At 38.5% G+C, this 26783-nt stretch overlaps 1 protein-coding gene across 1 annotated transcript; it reads right to left on the bottom strand.

The window, feature by feature from the left end:
* Positions 1 to 4702: 4702 nt before the first annotated feature.
* On the bottom strand, positions 4703 to 20920 carry MINAR2 (membrane integral NOTCH2 associated receptor 2). Its single transcript, XM_004737426.2, has 3 exons — positions 20537 to 20920; positions 8386 to 8613; positions 4703 to 4940 (listed from the first exon to the last, which is right to left on the bottom strand). The coding sequence occupies exons 1-3, from the start codon at positions 20699 to 20701 to the stop codon at positions 4761 to 4763; spliced, it is 573 nt and encodes a 190-aa protein (XP_004737483.1). The 5' UTR covers positions 20702 to 20920; the 3' UTR covers positions 4703 to 4760.
* Positions 20921 to 26783: the final 5863 nt, after the last annotated feature.

The raw sequence follows: 26783 nt of genomic DNA on the forward strand, positions 1-26783 counted from the left end.
AGCGGGGGCATGGTTCAGTGGGTGATGGGTAATAGGAAGGCCCTCGTTGTGACGAGCACTGGGCCTTGCATGGAAGGGATGAATCATTGGATTCTACACCTGAAACTAATACTACACTGCATGATGACTGACCGGAATTTAAATGAGAACTTGAGGAAAAAAATAAAAAGAAAACTTTTTTGAAGAGCTAAGTTTAGAATTCATGAAAAAGTCTTGGGATCATTATATTAAAACACAAAACCATGGCAGGAGTTAGAGTGACATTATTCTCTTAACTATTAAGTGTTGACTATAAATGTTTTAACCTCTAAAAAAACATATGTTTAGAAAGTTTGGTTAACTCCCATTTCATTTAAACCGACTGATAAATTTTTAAATCTAGCCTGGTCCTTGTTTTATTATTCAGTTAATAATCCAAACAACGTTTCACCACACTTGATGCGAATTCCAATGTGAGGGATTTTAACACTTTTTTCATAATCTGGAAACAAATTAGTAAATTTAATTAGCATCAGAAGAATTTGGGGCTCCTGGGTGGCTCAGCTGTTAAACGGCTGCCTTTGGCTCAGGTCATGGTCCCAGGGTTTTAGGATAGAGCCCCACAGGCTCCCTGTTCAGTAGGAAGCCTGGTTTTCCCTCTCCCACTCCCCCTGCTAGTGCTCCCTCTCTCGCTATGTCTCTCTCTGTCAAATAAATAAATAAGATCTTAAAAAAAAAAAAAAAAAAGAATAATGCCTTCTTTCTTCTCTTTGTCAGGAACTTGAAAACAGTAAGTATAGTGTAAGTAAAACTGTGGGAGTCTAGAATCTCATTTCTTCTGGCCAAAGAAACTTCATCAGGGAACATTTTATACCGAAACCACTAATTTCCTTATTAAAAAAAAAATATATATATATATATATATATATATTTATATATAAAGATTTTATTTATTTGACAGAGAGAGATCACAAGTAGGCAGAGAGGCAGGCAGAGAGAGAGAGAGAGGAGGAAGCAGGCTCCCTGCTAAGCAGAGAGCCCGATGTGGGACTCGATCCCAGGACCCTGAGATCATGACCTGAGCCGAAGGCAGCGGCTTAACCCACTGAGCCACCCAGGCGCCCCTAAAATATATTTTTAATTTCAAATTTTTCTTTTGAAAGAGAACCTTTCATCTTTGGTTTTTATATACACATAATAAACACACAGAACGGTCTACCTACTCTGATCTTTCCATTATGTCCAAGGCACTGAGAAAAAAATAGCACGGGGAGATACCACATAGTTGTGGTAGAGAGGAGGGTGAGGCAAAGGAGTGATTCTAACGTAGAGGCACGGAATCAGGACAGCACAGGAGGAAGTCCTGCCCACTTCCTAGGAGAGAGGGCCCAGTTTGCTCCTGAATTTTTCCAGCAGGCCGCACAAAGAAGGAAATTTGATCAGGTCCGTGAGTCATGGTGTTCATAAAATGAGAGCAGAACAACCGCCCTGGCAGAAAGCTGTGTTCAGTTTCTGAAATTGCTCACTTCGGTTGAATATTCTCACCTCAAGTTGGGCAAGAGCCTGGACTAAGTGATTTTTTGGAAGGAACCAGCAAAGTTATCTTTCCTCTACAGTCTGTGAGACTCTGTGCATGTGTAAGTAGAAATCCAGACAGCTTGATATTTAATGGCCCTCTCTAATTACAGTTTTGACATTCTTTTTTCATAGCTGATAAAACCACCTCTTCAGTTACATGAGGGGAGAATTTTAAAACTACTAATAAACAATAGGTATAGGAAAAAAGGGGAATTAAAAAATATTTAAAGGCACTGAGAGCTAAAAGTGTAGAAATTCAGACCATACCTTTAGCCCACACCGCGGTAGGAGATTTAATATTCCGAAAATTTTAACCAGTTGGAGGCTGGCAATGGAGCAATATCCAAGAATACCACTCGTTTTGGCTTCAGCCTGCTTTACGTAGTAAGTAGTCAGGAGTTTATGTCCAGGGTCCCAGCGCTGCCTTCAGGAGAATGACTCTGGGGCAGCCATATCTCTCTTCTAGCAAGATGAGCAGGAACCAAAATTAGTGGTTGCAAGAAGGGAGGCAGGAGCTCCTGGCCACGTGACCACACTCATTCTAATCACAGCAGCTGTCAGCCCCTCACCTGAGAAGCATCTCGGGCAGAATGCATTTTCAGGGGCTAACGGCAGGCGGTAAACTTCACCACCAGATGGCAGGAGCGCACTCTGTAGAAAAAGAACTGCCTCGGGCACTTTTTATTTTCTGCCCACTGAACTCTCCACTTGATGGCAGCAACATGAATATAATTGGAATAGCCATTAATGGGTTATGTAAAAAACAATTTCAATTCTCTTAAATCTGTGAGCAGCACTTTAAAAAAGTATCCACCTTTGGAATGTTTTTCTCTAGGAAATTACCAGACTCTTTGCTTTTACGGCTCTAACACACCTAATATCCAAAAGCAAAATAGAGCACAACACAACAAAACAAAACAACAGAACAAAACTTTTTGGGCGCTGCACCTTTGAAAGAGCCTGGGAAAGAATATGCTTTGAAACCATTATTGTTGAAGAATTAGTGGAGCCCAGACTTTCTTACCCCAATTTAGAAAAAAAATAAGTGATTAAAAGAGTCACTTTTTTGAAGATAATGATATATATCATTTATTGGCTACCTATTATGTGCCAAGGATTGTATTTAAATACCTTAAAAACATTGATTCACTGAATCTGGATCATAGCTTTTTTTCAAAAGCCCAGATTTGAACTTAAGCCTGCTTAGGGCCATCACCTCCGTATTTTCCATGACCTTATTGTGCTTTTTCTGCTAGAGCCATTTTCAGAACACATACTGAAGGAGAGGCTGGAAAGGCTTTCACAGTAGGATTTTGAGTGCACACAGGGATGTATTCACTCAGTTTATGACTTTCCCTTTCGTGTAGATGTATAACATTAATCCAATGAGGGATAATAATAAATTTTGATCCTACAGTTAGACTGAAGGCGAAAAGTGAAGATTGGTTTGGGAGCAATAGCAAAGTAATAAACACATTTGTGCTGAAACATAAATGAGTGTTAGGATCATGGAAGAGAGCAGAGGAGTACTGGAGAGAACAGGAGGTTCCCAGGTGCTTGAATCGGCAGAAGAGAAAGGTAAGGAGGTGGGGGGACAGGGCACCAGGACACGAGGGTGGCAGCTTGGCACACTTATGTGGATATCCCCGTGGAGTGAGTCTTACCTGTATGTGGCCCCAGACAGCTGGGTGTAACCTGGTGCAACACAAATTATTTCCATGCGGAGCAGGGACCTGAGTATAGTTTGAATCCCTTAGAGGCAAATGCTGGGCACTCAAGCTTTGAAAACAGAGTTAATACCAAGCGGCTGTCTGCCAGGCATCCACAATGAGTGGGTCTGCCCTCGGGAGTCCCCAGGACCTTCCTCTCTCCTTAATTCAGTTCTATATTGGGCTAAAACCTATTACAGATGAGAGGAGGAACAAGAAGTTAAGCTCTACAAATATAGCTAAGACAATTGTGCACGATAAATTTCTTGTATCATAAAGCTGCACTTCCGTGTTCTTTTTTTCAAGTATCTTTAAGAGAAGTAGAATGGTGTGGTAATCCCAAAGGCTGATTAATGGGAAGAGGAGGAAGTTCCTTTTCTACTTTATGCACTAAATTATCTGGGGGTTGGGGGAGTCCGAAAAGAAGAGAAAGGAGCAGGGATGAGGGAGTCAAGATCCGGTGTTCTAGAATAAAGAGAAGGCAGGTGACTTGATTCTCCATCTGTGACCAGCATCATGTCCCCAGCTATCACAGCAGGCAATGGCAGGTGGCCTTGGGGTGCCAATAAGCTTAGCACATATCTGTAGCAAGAACCATCCTCATCTAGGCAACTGTGTATTAGGAGCCCTGTGTTTTTCTTACCTGTCTCTTATTTAGCCCTTAGATGAGCCCTACCAGGGAGCTGATTCTATCCTTTCTCCGAAACAATAACTTGTGCAGGGTCCAACAGTTAGCAAAACACACAGTTGGGATTCAGATGTTACTCCCTTAGCTGTTTTTCCTGTGCTTTTCTAGGGCCTTCTCTGAGACCCTATGGGTGGTGATACATACTTCCTGAGAGCCACCAGGGCTCACACTAGCCAACGTGGATCAGTCAGTAAGCCCAACTGGCTGTAAATGTAATTAATTATAGAATAAGGGCCCGTTCCAGTTTAGGTATACTGAAATTGCTATATCAAACAGAGGCATTTATAAAGCAATTCTGAGAAAATGAGAATCGGTTTGAATCAAGCCCCCTACACACCTTTCCTAGCTTAAATAGGAATAAAAGCAGATAAAACAGCATGAACTCAACCTAACAGTCAGCACAACCAGTTTTCATCTTGCACACGTGGGGCAGCCAAAAAATGCTTTGCTCAACTTTCTTAGGGATGATGGGCGGTGGTGGGGTGGGGTGGGGTTGGGAGGTCTGCCAACAATTGTTGGTGCACTCTCTCCTTGTTCTCTATCCTGTGTTTCATTTTGGTTGTTATAGGGGCTTTCCTGTGATTCTGATCCCCAGAATTCCTGGTCACCCGGAATTCCTACCAAGGTTTCTAGAACAAAACAGAGAAAGCCAGCATGTCTCAGGCAACATTTACGTTCTACAAGACAATGACACCTAGCTGAACATTCCCCAGTACATTCATACCACGTGAGCATGTTTTTCTGCAAATGTTTATTTAGAAAGATTTTTAAGAAATTTCAAGCCATTGTATCTGCTGCAGTTTTCTTTAGGTGAAAAATGTGCAAACAGTCACTATGAAAACCAAGATGCAGGCAACAAGGAGCAAAATCAGACCTATACGACAGTATTTTGAATGCTTTTCTTGTTCCTCTTCCTTTTTCAATAAGGTATCAAAACCAGGCGTGTACATGTCTCCCAACCAAAACCGTAGGTCATTAGGATTTTCCTAAAAAGAAAACAAAATTACGTAGGAGAATAGGATCAATCAGTAACCAGTGTTTCAGACTTACTGACACTGCAGAACTGCTGATTTTTCATCAGCAATGGCTTGCAGCTGAGGTGCCCGCCCTCTCTCTGCCTCTCTAGTCTCAGTGAACTTTAAGCCAGCTTTGGGGGTCAGTAGCGCCCTGCTGGGTGCAGAAGGGGCACACACACAGGGAGCTGGGCAAATGCTGGTGATGGCAAAACAATTCCTCCACCGTATTGCTACCATTTAAACTTCCTGGTCTTAAAAAGCTAGTAAAATAAAATTTGTATGGACTATGCAGAAGGATAGATAATCTTGCAATTCCTTGTCTGCTTGACTTGTATCCTTCACATATTTTGTGCCCTCGTCAAAGTCAAGTCTAATGCCTACAATCCTTAGGAAGAACTTCCATAATTCCAGACGCCTCTTACATTCTGCTCCTAATTAGCCCTGGTAACTAAATGTGGGGTTTCCTTTCTCCTTTTTTATTTATAATTTAGAAAAATGGTATTGGCCAAAGGCACTTGGAGGTTTTACAGCCTGTAAGAGGTGAAAAAGTTTCAGAAAATAAGTTAGGGGCTCTGTCTGCTGGTTATGAGATGCACGGGGATGGTGAGGAAAGAAGTTGAATGTATGAAGTATAGATAGAAATTCTAATGAAGGGACGCCTGGGTGGCTCAGTTGGTTAAGCAGCTGCCTTCGGCTCAGGTCATGATCCCAGGGTCCTGGGATCGAGTCCCACATCGGGCTCCTTGCTCGGCAGGGAGCCTGCTTCTCCCTCTGCCTCTGCCTGCCTCTCTGTCTGCCTGTGCTCCCTCGCTCTCTCTCCCTCTGTCTCTGACAAATAAATAAAATCTTAAAAAAAAAAAAAAAGAAATTCTAATGAAAACTAAAGCTATGACTTTCAGAAGCATCCCTCAAAAGAGTGCTCATGAGGTCTGCAAAGGCTCTGAGGGAAACTCTATGTGTGGCGGATGGATGGGGAGGGAACAGTCCCCAGGTTCAGTGACGCAATGCCCACACTGTATCCCTATTTGCTCTTCTGAAACAGAGCTTGTGGAATTTGCCAACAGAAATATTACTCATTGCCAATGATGTTCAATCTCCTTAGCTTACATCCAAACACTTTTTAAGTATTTTCCTGTTATTCTATTAGTTAAATTGTAGTGACAATGGCACCGCACTATTTATTGTTCTGACAATCTCTCTTACTTTCTGGAATTTGTGCTTTTTTTCCTGTTACTCCAGACGGAAGAGCCTCCCCACACATGCCAACCATCGGTATCTTTTGGAATTCTATCCATTCTTCCTAAATTAACTCTTTTCGTGATGCCTTTTTATAATCCAGTGTGATTTTGTCCTCCTTTTAAGTCTGCATAGCCCTTTCTGTTATTATTACAACATCATCCTCTTCTTTTATTTTGTTCTATAATTATGGTTTTGTTACTCTGATCAGTTAGATGGACTTTTTGGTGCAGGGACAGTAATACTCATCTTCACAACCCTTTTGCCATTCAGGTAAACGATAAAGAGTAGAGACGAGCCTCTGTCACACGGTCAAGAAATATTTGTGAAATAGAACAATACATGCTTTCCTAATTGTAGAAAGTGACTTTTTAAGCAGCCTAAGTGTCCATCAAAAGATGTATGGATAAAGATATGATATATAATGAGATATTATTCAGCCATAAAAAGAAATGAAATCTTGCCATTGGCAAAGACATGGATGGAGCTAGAGAGTAATTTAATGCTAAGCAAAATAAGTCAGAGAAAGACAAATACCGTATGATTCCACTCATGTGGAAATAAGCAAAGGAAAGAGAGCAAATAAGCAAAGGAAAGAGAGAAGGAGCGAGAGGGGGAGAGAGGGAGAGAGAGAGAGAGGCCAAGAAACAGACTCTTTTTTTTTTTTTTTTTAAACAGACTTTTAACTAACTATAGAGGACAGAGGGAAGGGAGCTGGGGAATGTGAAAGCCAGATAGAGATTAAGGAGCACACTTTTCATGATGAGCCCTGGGTGAATTGTTGAATCACTATATTGTGCACCTGAAATGAATACAAGACTGTACTTTAACCACATTGGAATTAAAATAAAAACTTAAATAAAAAAAAAAAAGAAAGAAAAAGGAAAAAAAAACTAACTAATTTCTTAGAGGACCTGACCTTCAGACTCGTGATAGGAACAAAACAAAACAAAACAAAACAAAACCAAAAAACCCCTAGAAGATTATTGTTGCTATGGGGGAACATCTGTTATGGAAACTTCTTTGGAAAAGAGGCTACATTAAGGAGGAGATATGTTCAATCTACTAGGACATTAAAGAGCCTCAAAGACTCTGGACAAGATATTTCAAGAGTGCACATTCGGGATTTTTAAAAGTATCAGATTTTAAGGGGACACGATATTGTCTCCCTTGCGACAGAAAAAACTCTTCAGGTGCTTAACATATGGGACTCAGAGCAGATACACCTTAAATGAAGTGTATGCAGAAAAAGTCAGGCCTCCCTGACCTCAGGGCAGGCAGAGGCAAGCCAAAGCTGGGGAGGAATCTGGTCCACTCAGAAAACAGAGGGCCATTCTCCTTGCTTTGCAGGTATTTCTAGATTTTCTATGTGATAGATGACACCAGGGGGAGAAAAAGAAAACAAAGAAAAACTGAAGTTGGGTTTAAGCTGGGTGAATGAGTTCATTGCATACTTTTCCTGTGTTGAAATGTTTTTGTTTTGTTTTGTTACTGAGACACAGGAAAAGGTCCAAAATGTAAATCTGTAATCTTAAATCACTGAGTGGGCTTGGAATACCATGACCCTTGATGAGAACTGTTTTGTCCCATGCCTAAGAGCATCGAATAGTTTTGAATCAATGTAGGTAAGGGAATTCTTGAGTCTTCATGAAATAAATGCTCACAAAACTAGGGGAAAACATACATAATCTGGTAAATCAATTTTCAAAAACCTTTAACCTTCTAGGTAAATCTTTCTGTGTCTCATCATTTCTTTCTCTCTACACCAGAGAGATGACAGTAATTGCTGACATAGTAAAACTAAGAACAAATCCATAGGAGAGAGAAAGGGATGCCAGGAGCCAAAAGGACCTCAACTCTAGAGATCTGGGTCTAGTGAAGAGTACTTGTCACCTTAATATTCATTTTTTTTTTAAGATTTTATTTATTTATTTGACAGAGAGAAATCACAAGTAGTCAGAGAGGCAGGCAGAGAGAGAGAGAGGGAAGCAGGCTCCCCGCTGAGCAGAGAGCCCGATGGGGGACTTGATCCCAGGACCCTGAGATCATGACCTGAGCCGAAGGCAGTGGCTTAACCCACTCAGCCACCCAGGCGCCCAATATTCATTTTTTTTTTTTAAAGGAATATTTGACAGAACTTCTTCATCAATTGAAGGAAGTGATTCTTTGGTTTGAGTACCTTTAGATGCCCAGAAAGGTTTGTGTGCAGGGAATGCCTGTCATATTCCTCAACCGTCCACGAGGGATGCTTTTTTCTTTCTTCCATAGCTTCCTCCAAACTTAGGTCACCATAGAGTGGGTTATTCTTCAGAACTGATGACAAGGATGGTGGGGGATGGTCCACAGCAGCAACACCCTCTGGCCCGGATCTCCTCATTCGCTGAGCAGAAATGGTCTTCTTTTCTCTCTGTTAGGAGACACAGTGACAAGCCTTCTCTTACCAATGGGCCATGGGCAGCAGAGGATGAAATGCGAAATAATGGCCCCTGAAAATCTGCTGATTCTGCCTGGAAACCCAACAGATGAGGATAATGAATGAGGAAAGGATCTAGGATCTAGTCTGACCTAGAATCCCGCCATTAATTGAGTGTTTTTCTTTGCACGTGATCTTGTTCAACCTCAGTGATCATTCATTCAAATGCTCTTTTATAACTACAGAGAAAGAACATTGTTCTTTAATTCAAATAGCAGAATTCTGAACAAAGCCAGTTTTTTCCCAGCTCACTTGCATTGATATTTAATGACATTTTGCTTCTATTTGTGCATTGCATGACTGATAAAAAATAATATTTAATGTTGCTGTATTAATCCAGCAAAGTCAAGATTAAAAGGCATTTTATAGATACGCCTTGGCTTTCACAAAAACTCTATCGGGACTCCTATTTCAGACAGCTTGGAGGACAGAACAGCATCGTACTCCTTTATGTGTCTACACACCAGCTGGCTAGTAGATGGCTCTAATATTGACTTTCAGATTTTTAAAAAATATTTTTTTACTGAAGCCAAATTTACATGCAGAAAAGTACACATATAAATATATAGCTCAATAAGAGAGAGGACATTACCAGCACACATCCTGTTCCCTTCCAAAACCCTTTCCCTCTCCCTGCCCAAGGGCAACCAGTATCTCAAATTTAACAGCATAGGGTAGTTGTGTTTTTCTTGTGTCTGATTTGACCTTCAGGGTTTTACTTTGGTTGTTTTTGTTTGTTTGTTTTTGTTTTTCTGACTATAAAATTATTATGGAAGTAGAAAAATCTAGCTTTAAAATGTGTTCATTGGCTGAATAAAATTAAGAAGAAACAAAAAGCTTACAGATTAATGCCTCAGTTATCATGGAGCATCAAGGAAAAGAATTCCACATAAGTTAATTTTCAGAAAACTTAGACTTACCATAATGGTGACACATTTCATGAATTTACAGCAATTTATAAACACACATTTCAATAATAATCAATAATATTCAATACATGTGTTTCAATTAATATTCTTCTGAGTCATATTTATGAACATCAAGACACTGATTTGCTCAGCACATATAGGTCACATTAAATATGTATTTAAGTAAGCTAGGTTGTGAACTAATACTACATACAGTTTTCTTCTGAAATGGCTGATAAACAAACAAACAAAAAAAGCATCTAGATCAAACCATTCACATTCTCTTTGACCTTAGTTTTCCCTAATTTTCTTAACCTGTCTATTTTTTACATACTTAGAGGTCAAGTTGAAGATCTTCTCTGAATTTACTACGTTGTTGGTCCATTTAAAATCAATTTATATTCTTCAATACTGAAATTTGCAATGAAATAATACATCATCTTGACTTAGCATTTGTCTTTAAGATGGATAGCCTCATAAAAATGTTTCTGAATTGAGAAAAAACAATTTGATATGAAAATTAGATCATTTCAGCTTAGCATAATTCTGACTCAAGGTTTTTCTTCAAGGCTAGCCATCTTTGATCATCTTTGAGAGGGATAATTCTTCAGACATTGACAAATTTGCTTTGTCAGTTTTCTTGTCTGCTAGCCCATTCCTTGAGCTTCTTAAATAAGAAAGCTCTATAAATGAGGAAAATACAGTTTTGGGGAGGTCAGGAAAAAAATAACAGAATCTATTAGAATGTATAAAGACCTTGAATATCTAAAAGGTATAAGATAACAAAATAATTTTAATAACTAATAATTCAGAGCTATTGTCTAAAAATAATATTCAAGCCCTTAATTCTAAAGCACATTGCTGAAAGTCTGAGGTTATCCCACTATATGATGCCATTTATGTTTTGTGTTGCATGACAACTTCATGTCTGAAAAACATGTGAAGAGAAAATTCATAGAATATCTTTGCTAAAGATCTGATGACAGGATAAGAAACAAGGTTCATTTATATTTTGGTAATATTTTTCAAATACCTTAAGAAAGAAAAAAAAGCATGTATTTGAGTCTAACTCTTGATACCACATTCTGGATAGATCACATTTACGAAAGAAAAACTCAAAAATAATTCTATTATTTTAGTCATATAAACTCTAAAATAACTTGTATTTTACAATATTTAAGGAAAGTAACACTTTAAAGTTTACCTAGACTTTTCTGTGTTCACTGTTACCTTGTCTCCATTTATCTTTAATATCTTTTAGTCATTATTTATGTCATTTACATACAAGTAAACTATCATTCAGTAAAAGGAGTGAATTAGAATGCATATTGAGACAAACAAAAATTTAGACTACAGAATTAACAAGCCAATAAAGAAAAAAACCTCTAAAAAATGTACTTCAGGAAAAAAACCTTAATAATAAAAGTAAAGATTAATATGTAAAAAGAAATGTGGAGCAAAAGAAAAGAAAAGAAACAAAGAAAGAGAATTGATAAATATTTATCTTAGATAAATCTATCTAACCAAGAATGAATTTTATAGTAAAATAGAGACAATAATTACTAATTTGTGAGTTTTAAAATAAGGGACAATTAAATTACTGGACTGTAAAATTGACAGAGATATTTTTGATTAGAATATTTTAAGAAATCGTGTCAGAGTATAGAAATATTACTAAAAATAGAGAAAGAATATATAGTTTCTAAATCAGTAAAGCAGATAAAGGAAAAAGATAAAGGAAACTTGATCTTAAGACAATAAAACTAGAAGCAAAGAATAGGGGGAACCTCAGGAAAACAGAAAAATTTTAGAAATCATCATGTTAAATGTTAATAAACTAAACCTTCTATTTTAATGACAGAGATTGTCAGATGAGATTTTTAAAATTAAATTATGTGATATTTACAAGAAGAATACCTGAAATATAAGCACTCAAAGAATGAGAGTGAAAGAACATGAGAAGATATACTGGCAAATATAGAAGAAATGAGAGCTCTGTATTGTGGTGATGGATACTTATGAATTTCATTCTCCCCTCCTGAGGATAAAGGATGACTGGTTTTGCCAGTCTGGCTTGAAGTTACAATGGGGCCAGCTCTTTCCTAGTTGGTGATGTATGGATAAAAGTAACAGAAACCACCATGGAACCTGGTCCCTGAAATGTCCCACAGTGTTTTAGGCTTACTTTCCTCATTTCCATTTTTGTGTCACTATGAAGCAAGGATTCTGTGATGGCAGAACTACAGGATGAAATAACTTGATGCTCAGGGTTACTTCTTGGAAAAGAGCTGCTCCTAAAATCCACTTGCCTTTCTCAGACTTTTCATGAGCAAGCAATTTATTTTATTTTGGAGTGCCTGGTGTGGCTCAGTCAATTAAGTGTCCAACTTTTGATTTTGGCTCAGGTCATGAACTCGGGGTCCTGGGATTGAGCCCAGCTTCAGACTATGAGCTCAGCAGGGGGTGTGCTTAAAGATTCTCTCTCTCCCTCTGCCCCTCCCCCTGCGTGCACACACTCTCTCTAATAAATAAACGGATCTTTAAAAAAATATTTTGTTTTTAGTTAGTGATATTTTGTGAGGATATGTGTCATCACAGCATAGCCTGCCTTATCCTCTCTAATACAAAAAGTAGTATATCTTAAAATTCCAAATATGGGATGATAAAATCATGAGCAGCTGGAATGATGGTTATTAATATCTTATAGGGAAAAAAATTGGCATACATGCCATCTGTCATATTTGGGAACCCAATCACCTGTAGCTCTAGAAGAGATTCTTATAAATAATCAGAACATTTACATATATGTAATGACATTACAATTATCAGAACATTAATATGATACAAGAAAGAGATGAGATTAGAGATTAGAGAAAGAACCAGACAGTAGGAAAAAAGAAATGAAAGAGAGTAGAGAGGACCTAGAAATTCAATGCCTACTATGTTTCTACTGTTGAAAATCTACTTGTAGACCCCAACACTAAAACACAGAATTAATTTAAAAAAAGAAAGCATTGGGCAAAATATGCCTATTGCAATTTCTCAATCAAATAAAGTGACTCAAGAAAAAGATCACGTTAAGCTGTGCTTTCATAACTCTTATCCTTGAGAGCTTCTACGTGGTTGTCACTGACTCTAAAAATACAGAAATGGAGGCAGAAAACCAAGATATTAAAGCCTTTTGGAGAGTTATGTCTTCAAAGACTTTGGGTTGTGTTCACTAACATAAAAAATTGACTATAAGTAGTCAGTCAGGTCAGATAAGATTACATTAATAAATAATTTCCTAAATTCTGTAAGAAATATATGACCAAAGAAACCGCATGCCTATACCTAAAAGCTTTTGAATGTTTAGAATTAACCACAAAACAGAACAAAAGAAAGCAGTGATAATAATCCTAGATTTCTAAATTTCCTTGAGTAGGAGTAAACTTTGAAGCCTATTCTTTTTTTTTTTAAAGGTTTTTTAAAATTTTATTTATTTGTCATAGAGAAGCGAGAACAAGCACAGGCAGACAGAGTGGCAGGCAGAGGCAGAGGGAGAAGCAGGCTCCCTGCCAAGCAAGGAGCCCGATGTGGGACTCGATCCCAGGACTCTGGGATCATGACCTGAGCCCAAGGCAGCCGCTTAACCAACTGAGCCACCCAGGCATCCCTTGAAGCCTATTCTTGAAGAAGGGTCTACTTCTGATGTGGCAAAAGAGAACAGTGAACAAGGGGATGCTTCCTAGAGGGTGGAATCAAGGACTATATAGAACAGTGCCTCAAAAGTTATTCTAAAAAGCAGAACTGTGGCCTAATCAATCTTCCACACCTTCAAGGAAGGAGTCCACATAAACTATTCCCATGAGACCTCAGAATTACTTTGGAAGAGTGACTGCCATGTCTCTATTTTATTTATTGATCTATTTATTTTATCTATTATTTATTAAAGGTTTTATTTATTTGTTTTTGTGTGAGAGAGAGAGCTGACAAGTGTGGGGGGAGGGGCAGAAGGAGAAGCAGACTCCCTGCCAAGCAGGGAGCCCAACATGGGACTTGATCCTAGGACCCTGAAATCATGTTCTGAGCCAAAGGCAGACACTTAACTGACTGAACCACCCAGGAGCCTGTGACTGCAATGCCCTTTAATTTTTCCCATTCAGAAAGGAAGAATTTATAGATACAAAATAAATATTTATATATAATATATAATAATATTATTATAATCATATATTTATATAATATAAAATATATATTTATAAATATACAAATTTATGTAACTATACATCATATATTTACATAATATTTAAATTATATAAACATGTATTATATAAATATATATGTATATCCTTTGTTAATTAAAAAAATATGTATATATATGATAAAAAAGGATATACATATATCCTTTGTTAATTAACATCTCATGTATTATTTGCCCCAGGGGTACAGGTCTGTGAATCATCAGTCTTACACTCACCATAGCACATACCCTCCCCAGTGTCCATAACCTAGCAAACCTATCCCTTGTCCCCCACCCCCCAGCAACACTCAATTTGTTTTCTAAGATTAAGGGTCTCTTATATATACAATTGTTAGTGGTAGCTGAAGTTATGTTGTGGATACAAACATCTTTGTTTTCCCATTTTCTAGAAGAATTTGACAATAATAGGAATGATTCATTTTCAAGACTCTCTGGTAGAAGTTGACTACAATACTCAATTGGCCTGGTATTTTTTGATTTTTGTGCAATTGGGATAGATTTAAAACTACTGATTCCATAGTAAAATGATTACAGATTTATTAACAATTTCTGTTTTTCTTTAAGTTTCCTATGCTATGTGGGAAACTACCCAGTTGCATGTAAAGTTTTCAAATTCCTCTCAAAATTCCTCTCATTATCCGTATGTTACATTTCTTAATTGCTGCTATTCTTTTTTTTGAAATATTTTTTATTTATTTATCTGACAGACAGAGATCACAAGTAGGCAGAGAGGCAGGCAGAGAGAGAGAGAGGAAGGAAGCAGGCTCCCTGATGAGCAGAGAGCCCGATATGGGGCTCCATTCTAGGACCCTGAGCCAAAGACAGAGGTTTAACTCACTGAGCCACCCAGGCACCCCTCTGCTATTCTTTACTTGTGTTTCCTTTAAGTTTCTAGCCCTGTGGATGTTTTTTTTTTTTTCTAAGCAGCATTGCCAGAGGTGTTTTCTGTCTTTCTGGCCCTTCCAGAGAAATAGCTTTCAACATCATTCATCTGCTTCATTGTGTATTTGTTTTTTTCTTTTGTACTATGTATTGATTTCTATGTTTTTTTAAATTTTATTTAAATTGCAGTTAACATACAGGCTAGTTTTCCCTACTTCTATCTTCATTGTCTCTTATTACATCATTAATTTTCTCATTCTGCTTTTATCATGCAAACATATACTTCTATTGTAGTCTCTCAAAATACCATTTCAGCTCCTGGCAACAATTTTACAAATATAGCATTTTTCATTTTCATCTTGTTCTACATTCCTTTTTTTTTTTTTTAAAGATTTTATTTATTTATTTGACTGACAGAGAGATCACAAGTAGGCACAGAGGCAGGCAAAGAGAGAGGTAGAAGCAGGCTCCCCGCTGAGCAGAGAGCCCGATGTGGGGCTCGATCCCCGGTCCCTGGGATCATGACCTGAGCTGAAGGCAGAGGCTTTAACCCACTGAGCCACCCAGGCGCCCCCTGTCCTACATTCTTAATTTCCATTATTGTTTCCTTAAAGTGCGTGTTTTAGTTTTCTACAATATGTCATACTTTAACTTTTTGATATTGATATATAAATTTCTAACTAAGTTGATTGTGTTCAAACAGCATGATTCATGTAATACTGAGTCTTTGAAATTTACTTTAGAGTCTAGCACATCAATTTTTGTATATATGCAGTATATATGTTAAAAATTAATGTTTTCAATTGTTCAGTATATATCACTTAATCGAACTTAATTTTATTGCTCAAATCCTTTTTATCTTTAGCAATTGTTTTGTCTGCTTGATAAAAATAACATGCATAAATTTTTCCTTGTAAATATCTCCAGTTTTGCCTTACAAAGATTGAGACTATTAGATGCATGTAAGTTTAGAATTATTATATTTTACTAATGATACCTACTTTTATTCATTTCATAGCAATCCTCTGTATCTAACAAAGTCTTTTACCTAAAATCCATTTTGTCTTCCATATATATATATATATATATATATATATATATAATGAAATATGATTTAAAATGTTCTAGTCTTAGGAGCACAAAGCTTTATCAATATTTAGATATAAACCTAATCAACTTTATGAAAACTTCAATGTGGAGAATTATAAGACATCGTTGAAGGTTCATAGGAAGTACTGAAGAAATGAAAAAGATACATCATCTTTATGAATTGGGAGAATCAAGATCATAAAGATTACCATTTTCCCCCAATTTGATCTGCACATGCAATAAAATTGCTTTCATAATCATAATGCAAATATGGCATTTTATTTATCTATTACTATAAAATTACTATATCTATAAATTTTTAATTATTTATTATCTATTACTCAGTACAAACAAATTTGTGGTCCCCAATGACTACAGTATTTCTGTTTCTGAAGTACTAGAATGGCTATCTTTATAAAACATAGATTGGATTGCGCGATCTTCTTGCTTAAAAATTTTACCAGGCCCTCAAAATTTTCAGGATAAAATTTAAAATCTTGGACAACAAATCCCAAGCTTTTGTGGTCTGACCCGGGCCTCTCATGAATTTGGTTTCCTGCCTATCTCACCACCTACCCAGGACCCTGGAGTCCCATACAAGCTTTTGTAACACTGATGGTGTCCTTCATAAAGGCTTCAGCGCCAGAGGCATTTGGGTCTGGTCTGAGAACAGTACAGTGGGACAATTTTGGTGTTGTTTCTGGCCGCACACTGTCTAAGGCTAAATTCCAGACCCCACTGGAGATTTTGTAAACTGCATAAATTTAGACTAACTTGATACATCATGTTCTGATACTTGCACGTAAACCCCTGAGCAACAGAACAATGCCCTTCAGTCTACTTCCTAGATAATAATTTAAGTGCCTCAAAGGTTCTATATAGCATTTCCCCAAATACAGGATTAAAAATGGGAGAGTATTGTGTATGCAGGGCTGTTCTTTTCAGAATAGTAAGTGGAGGATTAGGAATAGAGACATTTTTAGAGAAGGCACGATGGATCTCATGGACCTGTCCAGAGTCAGATTGCTAAAATGTACAATCATAGCCTCAAAACAAAAACAACAGCCAAAAAACAAACAAAACAAAAGAAAACACAGCCCAAAAACACCCAAAAGAAAAAAACTGAGATAGAAGAGACGTTAAAATTTACAGGGAAAAGTTAGCTATTAAGACTAAAAAAAAAAAAAAAAGAAAAGGCAAGGAAAGTTGATTAAGGAATAAACCCAGGAAATAACACTGTCTAGAAATCTAGAAATCAAGGGAAGAGCAATCTCTTGTCCTTGGCCTTTTGGTCCAGCTCACAGGTTTAGCACCAAATGCTCCTGGAAACCAGGAAAAGATAAAATAAAGAGATTCGTCTGAAAAGATTACGAAGTCTAACTGCTAATCAAAAAAAAAAAAAAAAGGCAGGGGGACACTACATTATCTGAAAAAACATATTTTATCACTTAAACTAAAAAAAAAAAAAGTTTGCCTTTTCCTTTTATTATCTCATTTTATACAGGGATTGGCAGAAATATTTGGAATACAATTCCAAATGCCTTCATCAGATACATGCCCCAAATTATTTTAACAACCAGAAACATTAGATTTTGGTGAACGTTTGTTCATTGCACTGAGATGAAATTTACGGTGAAACTTCTTTACTCCTCTAGTGAAAGAATTTAAGAAAAGTATAAATACAGTGAGATCAGGAAATACATGCTCGTTCTCTCCCCCTGCAAACTCCAGTGACCTGTGTGTTTGCACAGCGTGGAATCCAGTATCTGGGGCTGCTGGCAAGCATGAGAACAAGGGCTCACTTTTCTATATGCCCAGAACTGCCTCTGCATATAAAAATGGTTGACAGAACTTCTTCTGGAAATGGAATGTGAATTTTTAAAGAAGCTTTGAGAGATAAATCATGGATAGAAATATGATGCATGTATTGAGGAATTCAACTTCACATTTGAATTATAGGATATGAGTTTTAACTGCTGAGTTACCACTAATATTGAAGGCAATGGTTGGAGGCTAAGTCCTTTGACAGTCTCTGAGGTGGTCTGAAGCCCAAACACCAGGCATCTGGGTGGTGCAAGACCCCAGGATAAACTGACACAACTCTGAAGTCTGTGCGGATTTCGTGTGAATATAAAATCTACCGCTTGAGTTATGGTTTGACAGATGTATTTACTATATTCCCTAATACCACCGCCCCCCATCTGCACTATAAATTAAAAAATGCAAGTAGTATTATCTACTGTTTTTCAAAAAATCTAAGGAAAGGATAATTTCAACACAATTTGGAATACTGTCAAATAATAAAAATAATACACATTTCTTAAACTTTTATAGGAAACCTTTTCTCTGAGTTGTTTTAACCTCATATTATTTTTATTCATTCTCAATTTTAAACAGATATGTAAAATTAATATTATACTAATTTTTCAAGTAGATACATTGAGGCATAAACAAAATAAAGGCGATAATACATGTCTCTTAAAGGGGCTTACTATGAATTTGAAGCAAGAAACCAAGTTTCTGGGGTGCCTGGGTGGCTCCAGTTGGTTAAGTGTCTGCCTTTGGCTCAGGTCATGATCCCAGGATCCTGGGATTGAGCCCCATGTGGGGCTCCCTACTCCCTGGGAAGCCTGCTTCTCCCTCCCTGCCCCCACTCCTGCTCTCTCTGTCACTCTGCCACATGTGCACTCTAATAAATAAAATATTAAAAAGAAAAAGGAAATCAAGTTTCTCATCCCTTTATTCAATGCTCTTCCCATTGGCTTAATGTATCCCCAACAGAATGAGGACTGTAAATGAAGAACTTTTGACAGCTGCCACCTTATGCACGCCTAACACCTCAATACACCAGGTACACTCACTACAGTCACTTAAAACTTTCATATATCTTTTTATTTTAGATTTATATTTTAGCCAACAAATATAACACTCCTGAATTTTAAGTTCATCCATGGAAAGAAGAATTACTTCTTCTAGTAGTAAATATAAATCGTACCTAGTCCTAATTTGGGTCATGCCTAACAAACTATCAGAATTTATAAGATTTATTTCCCCCCATACTATGCATCATTTCAACAGTAAGTTGGCCTTTATTCTGTCATTTAACATTTTTTTTAAGAGTAAAAGGAAAACTAAATTTAGTAAGTTTATATACAGTTTACACTTACCAATAACCATATCTAAAGACACAAGAAGCAGATTTTTACCTTGGGTGAATACTTCAGCTCATCAGGGCCTACCTGTTGAAGGAGATTCCCCTTAAAAATCGGATGCATTTTATTGAGGTTTAGGAACAACATTCAACAGAGCTTTAAACTGTAAAGATTCCCATGAAGGAAATAGGTCAACTCCAGTACCAAACAAAAGACGTTAGACTGATGTGTTCCAAGCTCAAAGGAATTTACTGGATACGTTTTCTTTTGACTAAACTTCATAGCCTAGGAGGGCCAAGGTTTTCTGAATTGATTTTTGAATCATCCTGTTCCATGATATTAACAACAAGGAAGGAAAAGGAAGAATTTCACCACATTTAAGTTAAAATAGGAAAACCATAACCGAAAAGGTGTGTACAGGTTTGGCAGGGGGAGAGTTTTAAAGATTACAAAGGGGAAGGATGCGAAATATTTTACAACGGCAGTTGTCCTAACAGGCTGCCTGATGAGGGAAATAAATTAAAACCCTTATAGGTGGAGGAAACACTTACATAATCATTTGAGTGTACTTGGTTTTGAATGATCTCATGATAAAGGTCCCGAGGAGCCCACAAACACACCACAAAGGAGTCACTTTACACCAGGACTCATGAGTAGCAACTGTTTCTTAAAAGAAAACAAATTTCTGTTCAGGGAATTTGAACCACTCCAAAGGGTTTAATGACTTGCAGGGGTTTGTAGGTCAGTCACATCTGTTCTGAAATGAAATGCTTCTTCCTGTTTCTAAATTGACTAACCCTTAACCCCATTAGCCTCCACATCTCAAAACAGAGATGATTCCTGTTTCATGGGCTGTCCAACAGTCAGGGCCCTTATGTTTATTCCAGCACATGGAACTCATCAGCTTTATTCTTCTTGTTCCATCAGCAAAGTAAAGGAAGGTGCAAAAGAAGAAAGCAACAAATAAAGTCTGCATGGGGTTTGACAATTCTGATCATTACGTCGTGTATCTGTGGAAGAGTATCTAAGACAAGAGCCAGCACCTTTCCAAGGAGGAGAGCTCCTCGTATTTTCCTTTCCTGAAGTCATTAGATAACCACTGTTGTGCTGAGTGTTCTCTGCGTGAAATGAAAGGGAGTCAGTCTAAGAGGGGCAAAAGGGAGTTCCCTGGTTGCCTCAGAGGCTGTGTATGAGTCCCCAGTGTGAGCATGGGCTGCTTTGTGCGTAAAATACACCAGAAGATAGAGGTATGGCTGTTCCCCAGAGTCTAATTCGCAAATGTAACAAGTGGTTTGAAAAATCCTGAAGAAAAGAAGTAAAATGAAAAGTAGGCACTAAAATGAGGACAGGCCGAAAAGCAAATGCTTAGAGAAAAATGAATGGTAGGGGGAATTCACATATTTTATAAAGTGATAAGGGACTTTCCTGATGCTAAGGAAGAAGGACCTTTTTTATGTTGCAGGCGTGAGCTGCTACCTTATGCCATGTTCCCTACAGACTTTTTTTTTTGTACAAATAATGAAATGGTAGCTAGGGAGAAAGAAACGAGCCCCGCCCCACGTGCTTCATCTCCCGGATTTTACCTGTGAGTACACAAGGTTTTGCCAGTGCTGCGCAGCAGGGTAATTCCCCCCCGGAAACCTTGCCAGGCTGGCTTGAAGAAGAGCTGAGCTCCTCATGAAAGACTTCACGTCGAGCTGCAGGAATTTGTCAGGATGGTTGTTGTTTGGCAAAACGGAGAGATCCATGTTCCCCTTCTTCTGCGGCGGAAAACAAAGGAAGTGAGGCTGCTCTTGCCAGACTGGTCCATTATTAATAAGCCCGAGGACACTCCAACTGGCATCTGAAACCAGGTCTCTCAGCTACACTGGGAGCCAGTCTTGAAATGATATATCAACACACAAGAACAATGCAGCATGCTGCCTTGCCTTTCACACACACACACACACACACACACACACACACACACACACCTGCATCACAGTGCTTAAATGGGACAGATAGGGCTACACTCATCGAACTTAACAAAATGCCAAAATTCGCTATATAGCACTAAACATTTCTCTGTACAGCATCAGAAAGGGCAGTTCAAGAGGAGCTATTCTCTGGATAAAGGAGACTGCCAGCATTTCCGTGTCATAGTCCATAATTGGAGACCATGAAATATCACCTGTAAGGGAGCGATTACTTAGTTTTTCTCTTTGAACGTCACCGAGCTCACCAGCTGGCTTGGCCCCGGCCCATGCAGTCTCCCATGTGACATGCAGGATCTTGTTTCTTCTCTTGTTTGGACTCCTAGAGTCTCAGGCTCATGTGAAACCTGAACATGTTTAGGTTGTCAGCTTTGGTCTGAACCAAGAAATGGCAAGAATTTGCTATAGGGTTTGCCATGATAATTTAGGCCCCCAATCTACTGCCTTGACCCAATCATGAACTGAAGTTCCCCTGACTCTCTCCAGAGCTACATAATCTCCTTCGGTGTGTTTTGCTGTGCATACAGTACACTTGGAACCAGAGGGGATCATGGCTGCTGGGTTTGGACGAGGTGCTGTGCTAAGTGAACCCATCTGCGGTTCAGAGAGCCAAGGTGGGAGTGAGGCTGTGGACTGTGTACGAAGCCAGGGAGTAGTGATGACTTTAATGGAGATAAGCTCACACATTTCAAGCTATTCTCTCTTGGGCAACCCATAGTTCTCACTGGGAAAGTATGGATTTCCATCTAGAAGAAGAGGAAAACTTCCCACTGTGAGAAGGCAAAGGATAGACATATCAGCTGTTTGAAAAAGACATAGGTTGTTTGTTACGTGTGCACCTCTGCAAACCCATCTGATTCAGCAGAAAGTTTTCTCTTCCAGGGGTAAATGGGGTCACATATGGAAGGTATCAGCACCAGATTTCAGAAGAGTGCCATATAGCTTACAAGAAGCAGCAGCCAGAATGTTCTCAAATCAAGCAAGGCACTAGAGAGTACTTACCTTCTTTATAGCGATAAACATGGGGGAGTGTAAAAAAAAAAAATCATGTCCTACTTACAGTTGGAAAACTGGATTAAACAATCAACGTTTTCTGTATTAATTATTTTTTGGTCCCAAAGTCTTTCACGGTCTTATAATAGTTCCACACACACACATTTGCGGGGGGGTTAACAATACCTTTCCTGGAGAAAGTAAGAGGTCCTTCCTAATGACAATTAACAACAAAACAGTTAAATCACAAGTGCTTCAAGAATCCAGTGTATTACGAGCATGTACAAGCACTGGGTACTTTCTGGATTCTCTTGGCGGCTGCCAGACTCCATCTAATGAATAAATATTTCTCAGGCTGTTTGCTTTTCCTAAAAGATTCTTCAGGGAATAACACACATCTTCAAGAAGAACCTTACTTCTCTTTGGCTTTCTGTATTGGCAAGTGGAGACAAAGAACCCAGATCCAAATATATTTGATTAGGCCTTTTCCTTAGCCAAAGTATGAGGTAGGTGAAATGAGACTTCAGTTTTCCTTCCTTTAGATCCCTCCGCTGTGCTCTGGATGCCTGGAGGCTTGTGCACGGTCTCCTTCTGTTTTTAGGTTTAGTTTCAGACTCTCCATTTTCTTTCACCATCTTCCATGTAGGTAGCATGCATGACAAACAGTTGAAAAATCAAGCTTTCTTCTCTCTCTCCTGCTACCGGCGATCTCTTCCCTATCCCTGGTCCCTACCTCTAGCCTAGCCCAACCCAGCCCACTCTGTGCCTCTGGTAATGCCAGTTCTTCTGCCTGGAAATATTTCTTCCCAATTCTGGCTGTCAACCACCTCCTCATCATCCTTCATGGGCCACTGCTGAAAACTCTCTGCTCACAAAACCTTGAGGCATTTTCCCAAGTAGGTATGGTTTCCCCCTCCTTTGAAATCTTAGAGTGATTTGTTTATGCTCTCATCTTACTGTCCTTCATGATGATGTATTTCATACTTTTCTTTTATAAGCCCTACCCCAGATGATACATTACCAAAGGGCAGCCCTTTTGGGTGCTTCCTGACCCATGAGTCATGTCTGAAGACCCGCATGAAGTCCTTTGCTTGATAAATAATGATGGCGCTTGTCTTTTCCCAAAGCCCTAGGAAGGGCTCTACTATGGTTGGAAATTGATAATCCAATTAAATTTGATTAAAAAATGACTTAGTGCTCTTTTCCAAGCTCAGTGAAAAATAGACTATTGCCAAAAATGTTTATGACATACTCTACATTCTCTTCTGGTAGTTTATGAGGCACAAGCTCACACTGAAGGCTCTGAGAAGTTCTGCTTTGATAAGTCCAGCATTGTCCAAATTCATTTGGTCATATAACACCCATTTTATTGTTTTCCTTTTAACTCTTCAAAAAATTTACCTGAGTGTAACTGGACATATGTTGGGTCAGGGTTTTTATTTCCTTATTGTCATTAGTAACTTCAGTCTCGAGTGACAACCGTCATAAATACAAAGAGTTCTAATTGCAGGGAAATCTGGTGGAAATATGCATACCTGGGCAGGTAATCATTTGGTCTTTTTTTTTTTTTTTTTTTTTTTTTTTTTTACAACACATTTTTATAAAAGTATCTTTTCCTCTTGGATTTGGAATTTGGACCAGAATTACTGTTTTTTGAAACATGGGAATTGTAAAAATAGACTTAAATATGGTTCACTAGGCAAAACTGTCTATGTACTAATTAACCATATTTTCTTTTCTTCTTGTCCTCATTCTCTCCTTTTTCACCCTCTTTTCTCCCTACTTCCCTTCCTTGCTCACTCCCTCTCTGGTTGTACCAAGAACCAACTGAAATATCTGTAAGAATGTCCAGCTGAAAAGCCTATACAATGTCTGGATGAGCAGCTGGGGTTCATCAAATTATTGGAGAGTTTGGAAATTACTTGGATAGCTTTGACTATGAAGAAAGCCTGTGACTAGCTTATGAATCATTTTTGTCTATTACCAAACATCCTCAACATTGGTGAACAAGGGAGGTGATAAGGAAAACGGAGCGCACAGAAGTTGGAGTCAGAGTGGCATCCGATTCAACGGTTTTCTTGGGCAAGTTACGGGATCTCTCTAAGCCTGTTTCCTCACCTATAATGTGAGGATAACAATAGTACCTTGTAAGGTTGCTGTGAGGTTTTACAGGTAAAGTGGTTAACAGAATGGTTAGCATACATTAAGGGCTTAAAAAGCGTTCACTGTTATTTCGAGTGAATAAGAATATATATTTTTATTTCACTTGTCTCATAGAAAACTGAAAAAAAAAAGAGTTAAAGTCATACAGTCATCTTCAAATAAAAGGCACACTGCATTTCCCAGAATTTCCTTATTTGTGTGATTCTGTGTTAGAACTGGCCAAAAGAGGAACTTCATTGAGATTTGGACAGCAACACGAAACAGCACCTCTTCATCTGAAAGTCTTTTTGCTGTCAGGTGCAGTAAGAGACAGAGGCAAAGGGGACTGGCAGGTTCTGACTGCCTTTGCTTTCTTTCTTTCTTTTTTTAAAGACTTTATTTATTTATTCGACAGACAGAGATCACAAGTAGACAGAGACATAGGCAGAGGGAGAGGGGGAAGCAGGCTCCCTCCCGAGCAGAGAGCCCGATGTGCTTGATCCCAAGACTCTTGAGATCATGCCCTGAGCTGAAGGCAGACTTAACCCACTGAGCCACCCAGGCGCCCCCTGCCTTTGCTCTCTTGAGTTCCATGTCTATTGCTGCTTTCCAACTGTCAGTCCTGTTGACCATGAGCAATCTTAGATCTACTCCTAGAGTTTGGCCACATACCCACAAGGGAGGAAGCTACAGAGGCAACGGCATCCCATAGACCTCTTAACAGATTATCCCTTCTTATGAGGCTACTCTGATTGGTCGGTGGTTACTGATTCTCTAACTCTGCTTATGGGTCTTCATTTTCCCAGTTCCTCCTGCAGTAGTGTGAATTCAAATCCGGTGAATGAAAAAACTGGGTTTTAAATTCGCAGTTCAAGGTTTAAGTTGGGAACTAGAAAGCTTCTTTGACTATCTTCAAATAAAACCTTTTAAACTGTACTGCCAATGTGTCACCATTTGTCATGTCTTCTAAATCCAAATGCACATTCAAGTCCTAGAAGATTCAAGGGGGCCAGTAGAAAGCATGACATGTGAGGGGTTATGCATGTCAAAGGAATTGCAAGATTTCACCAGTTATATTAACTGAAACCCAAAGTATATCTATATGGGAATATTTCTTAATGGTTTTGTATTAGGGCAGAAGAAATACAACACTTTATTAGTCTATGTGTTTTTAAATAGGTTCACTAAGAGGAGATTCTGGATTCAAAGTGTTACTTCATGTAACTAGGAGTGACTCTAATGATGTGCCTGAAATCTAGACCCAGTGGTGATCCATCTGAATAAAATGGAGATGCCACATCTTCCTTATTACAATGTAGTCTACAGGTTTTAATATAGTTTTAATATGATAGATGCTCACCTACCTGTTAAACAGCTCCCCTGAGAGGCTCCAGAGGGCTTTCCCTTCACCAAGACTTCGAACTCCCTTCACATCAGCAAAGGCTACATTGGAATCCTTAAAGAACTCCGCAGGGGTGTTTCTCTGAAAGTCTGGAATAAGGAAATGCTGCTGCAGAACTGGGCTTCTTAAATGTAATGAGGATGGTGGAATTCCACAAGGGCAGGAGATAAAGTGCTGCATTTCACTATCAAAGACCATATGGGAATGGTTACCATAAAGGGCAGCAGAATCAAAGAGGTAAAGGGAATGGTTTGACCTGCAAAGATTTTGGATAATTGATTATGGAGTCCCTAAGACTAAAACAGACGGGCATACTACCGAAGCCTTACTTGAGTTGTTTAAGTATTACATCTCTAGACTTTGTGAAAAGAGGTCTGATTTGGATCACCACATCAGGACATTGCATTCCCTTGGTCAGTCTCCATATGAGAATAGGTTCACTGACTTAGAGTCCTAGAATGAAGGGGAGGGTGGATCATTTTAAGGAAGGATCCTCCTACATTGTCCAATTTTATACTGTAAATTTACCTTCAAGTTTTCCCTGATGGGCACAACGTACTTACTGGAGGAAGGGGAAAAAAAATCAGACTTTTTCATGATTAACAAATCTCATCTGATACTATTCCTGGAGATCCTAAACTCCTACTGTAGCCCCGAAGTCAGAGCAAGAGTGTATGGAAGTCAAATAATTTAACCAAATTTTGACTTAAATCTGTCTCATAAGGATACCAAGAGTCTCTGAAGCCCCTCACCCCCCATAGTTATCTTCCTAATTCTGGAAAGCATATTTGGAATAGAAATACTTAGAAACTGACAGACTCCTGCTTACCTTGTTGGTTCCATGATCTAGAGAATGAAGACTTTTAAAATGATAATGGCACCATAGATTTTGGCTGATATCCAAAATCTATAAAGAACTCCTCAAACTCAACACAAACAAAACAGATAATCGTGTCAAAAAATGGGCAGAAGATATAAACAAGACACTTCTCCAAAGAAGACATACAAATGGCTAACAAGCACATAAAAAAATGTTTATCATAATTAGCAAAACAGGGTGATTCAAATCAAAACCACATTGAGGGGCGCCTGGGTGGCTCAGGGGGTTAAGCCTCTGCCTTCAGCTCAAGTCATGATCTCAGGATCCTGGGATCGAGCCCCACATCGCGCTCTCTGCTCAGCAAGAAGCCTGCTTCCCCCTTCTCTCTGCCTGCCTCTAAGCCTGCTTGTGGTCTCTGTCAAATAAATAAATAAAATCTTTAAAAAAAAAAAAACCCCAAGGCAACAAAACCACATTGAGATACCACCTTACACCAGTTA

Source organism: Mustela putorius, unplaced genomic scaffold (genome assembly GCF_011764305.1).
Source record: "Mustela putorius furo isolate JIRA1106 unplaced genomic scaffold, ASM1176430v1.1 tig00000145_pilon_pilon_pilon, whole genome shotgun sequence".
In the NCBI taxonomy this organism is placed as follows: Eukaryota; Metazoa; Chordata; class Mammalia; order Carnivora; family Mustelidae; genus Mustela; species Mustela putorius.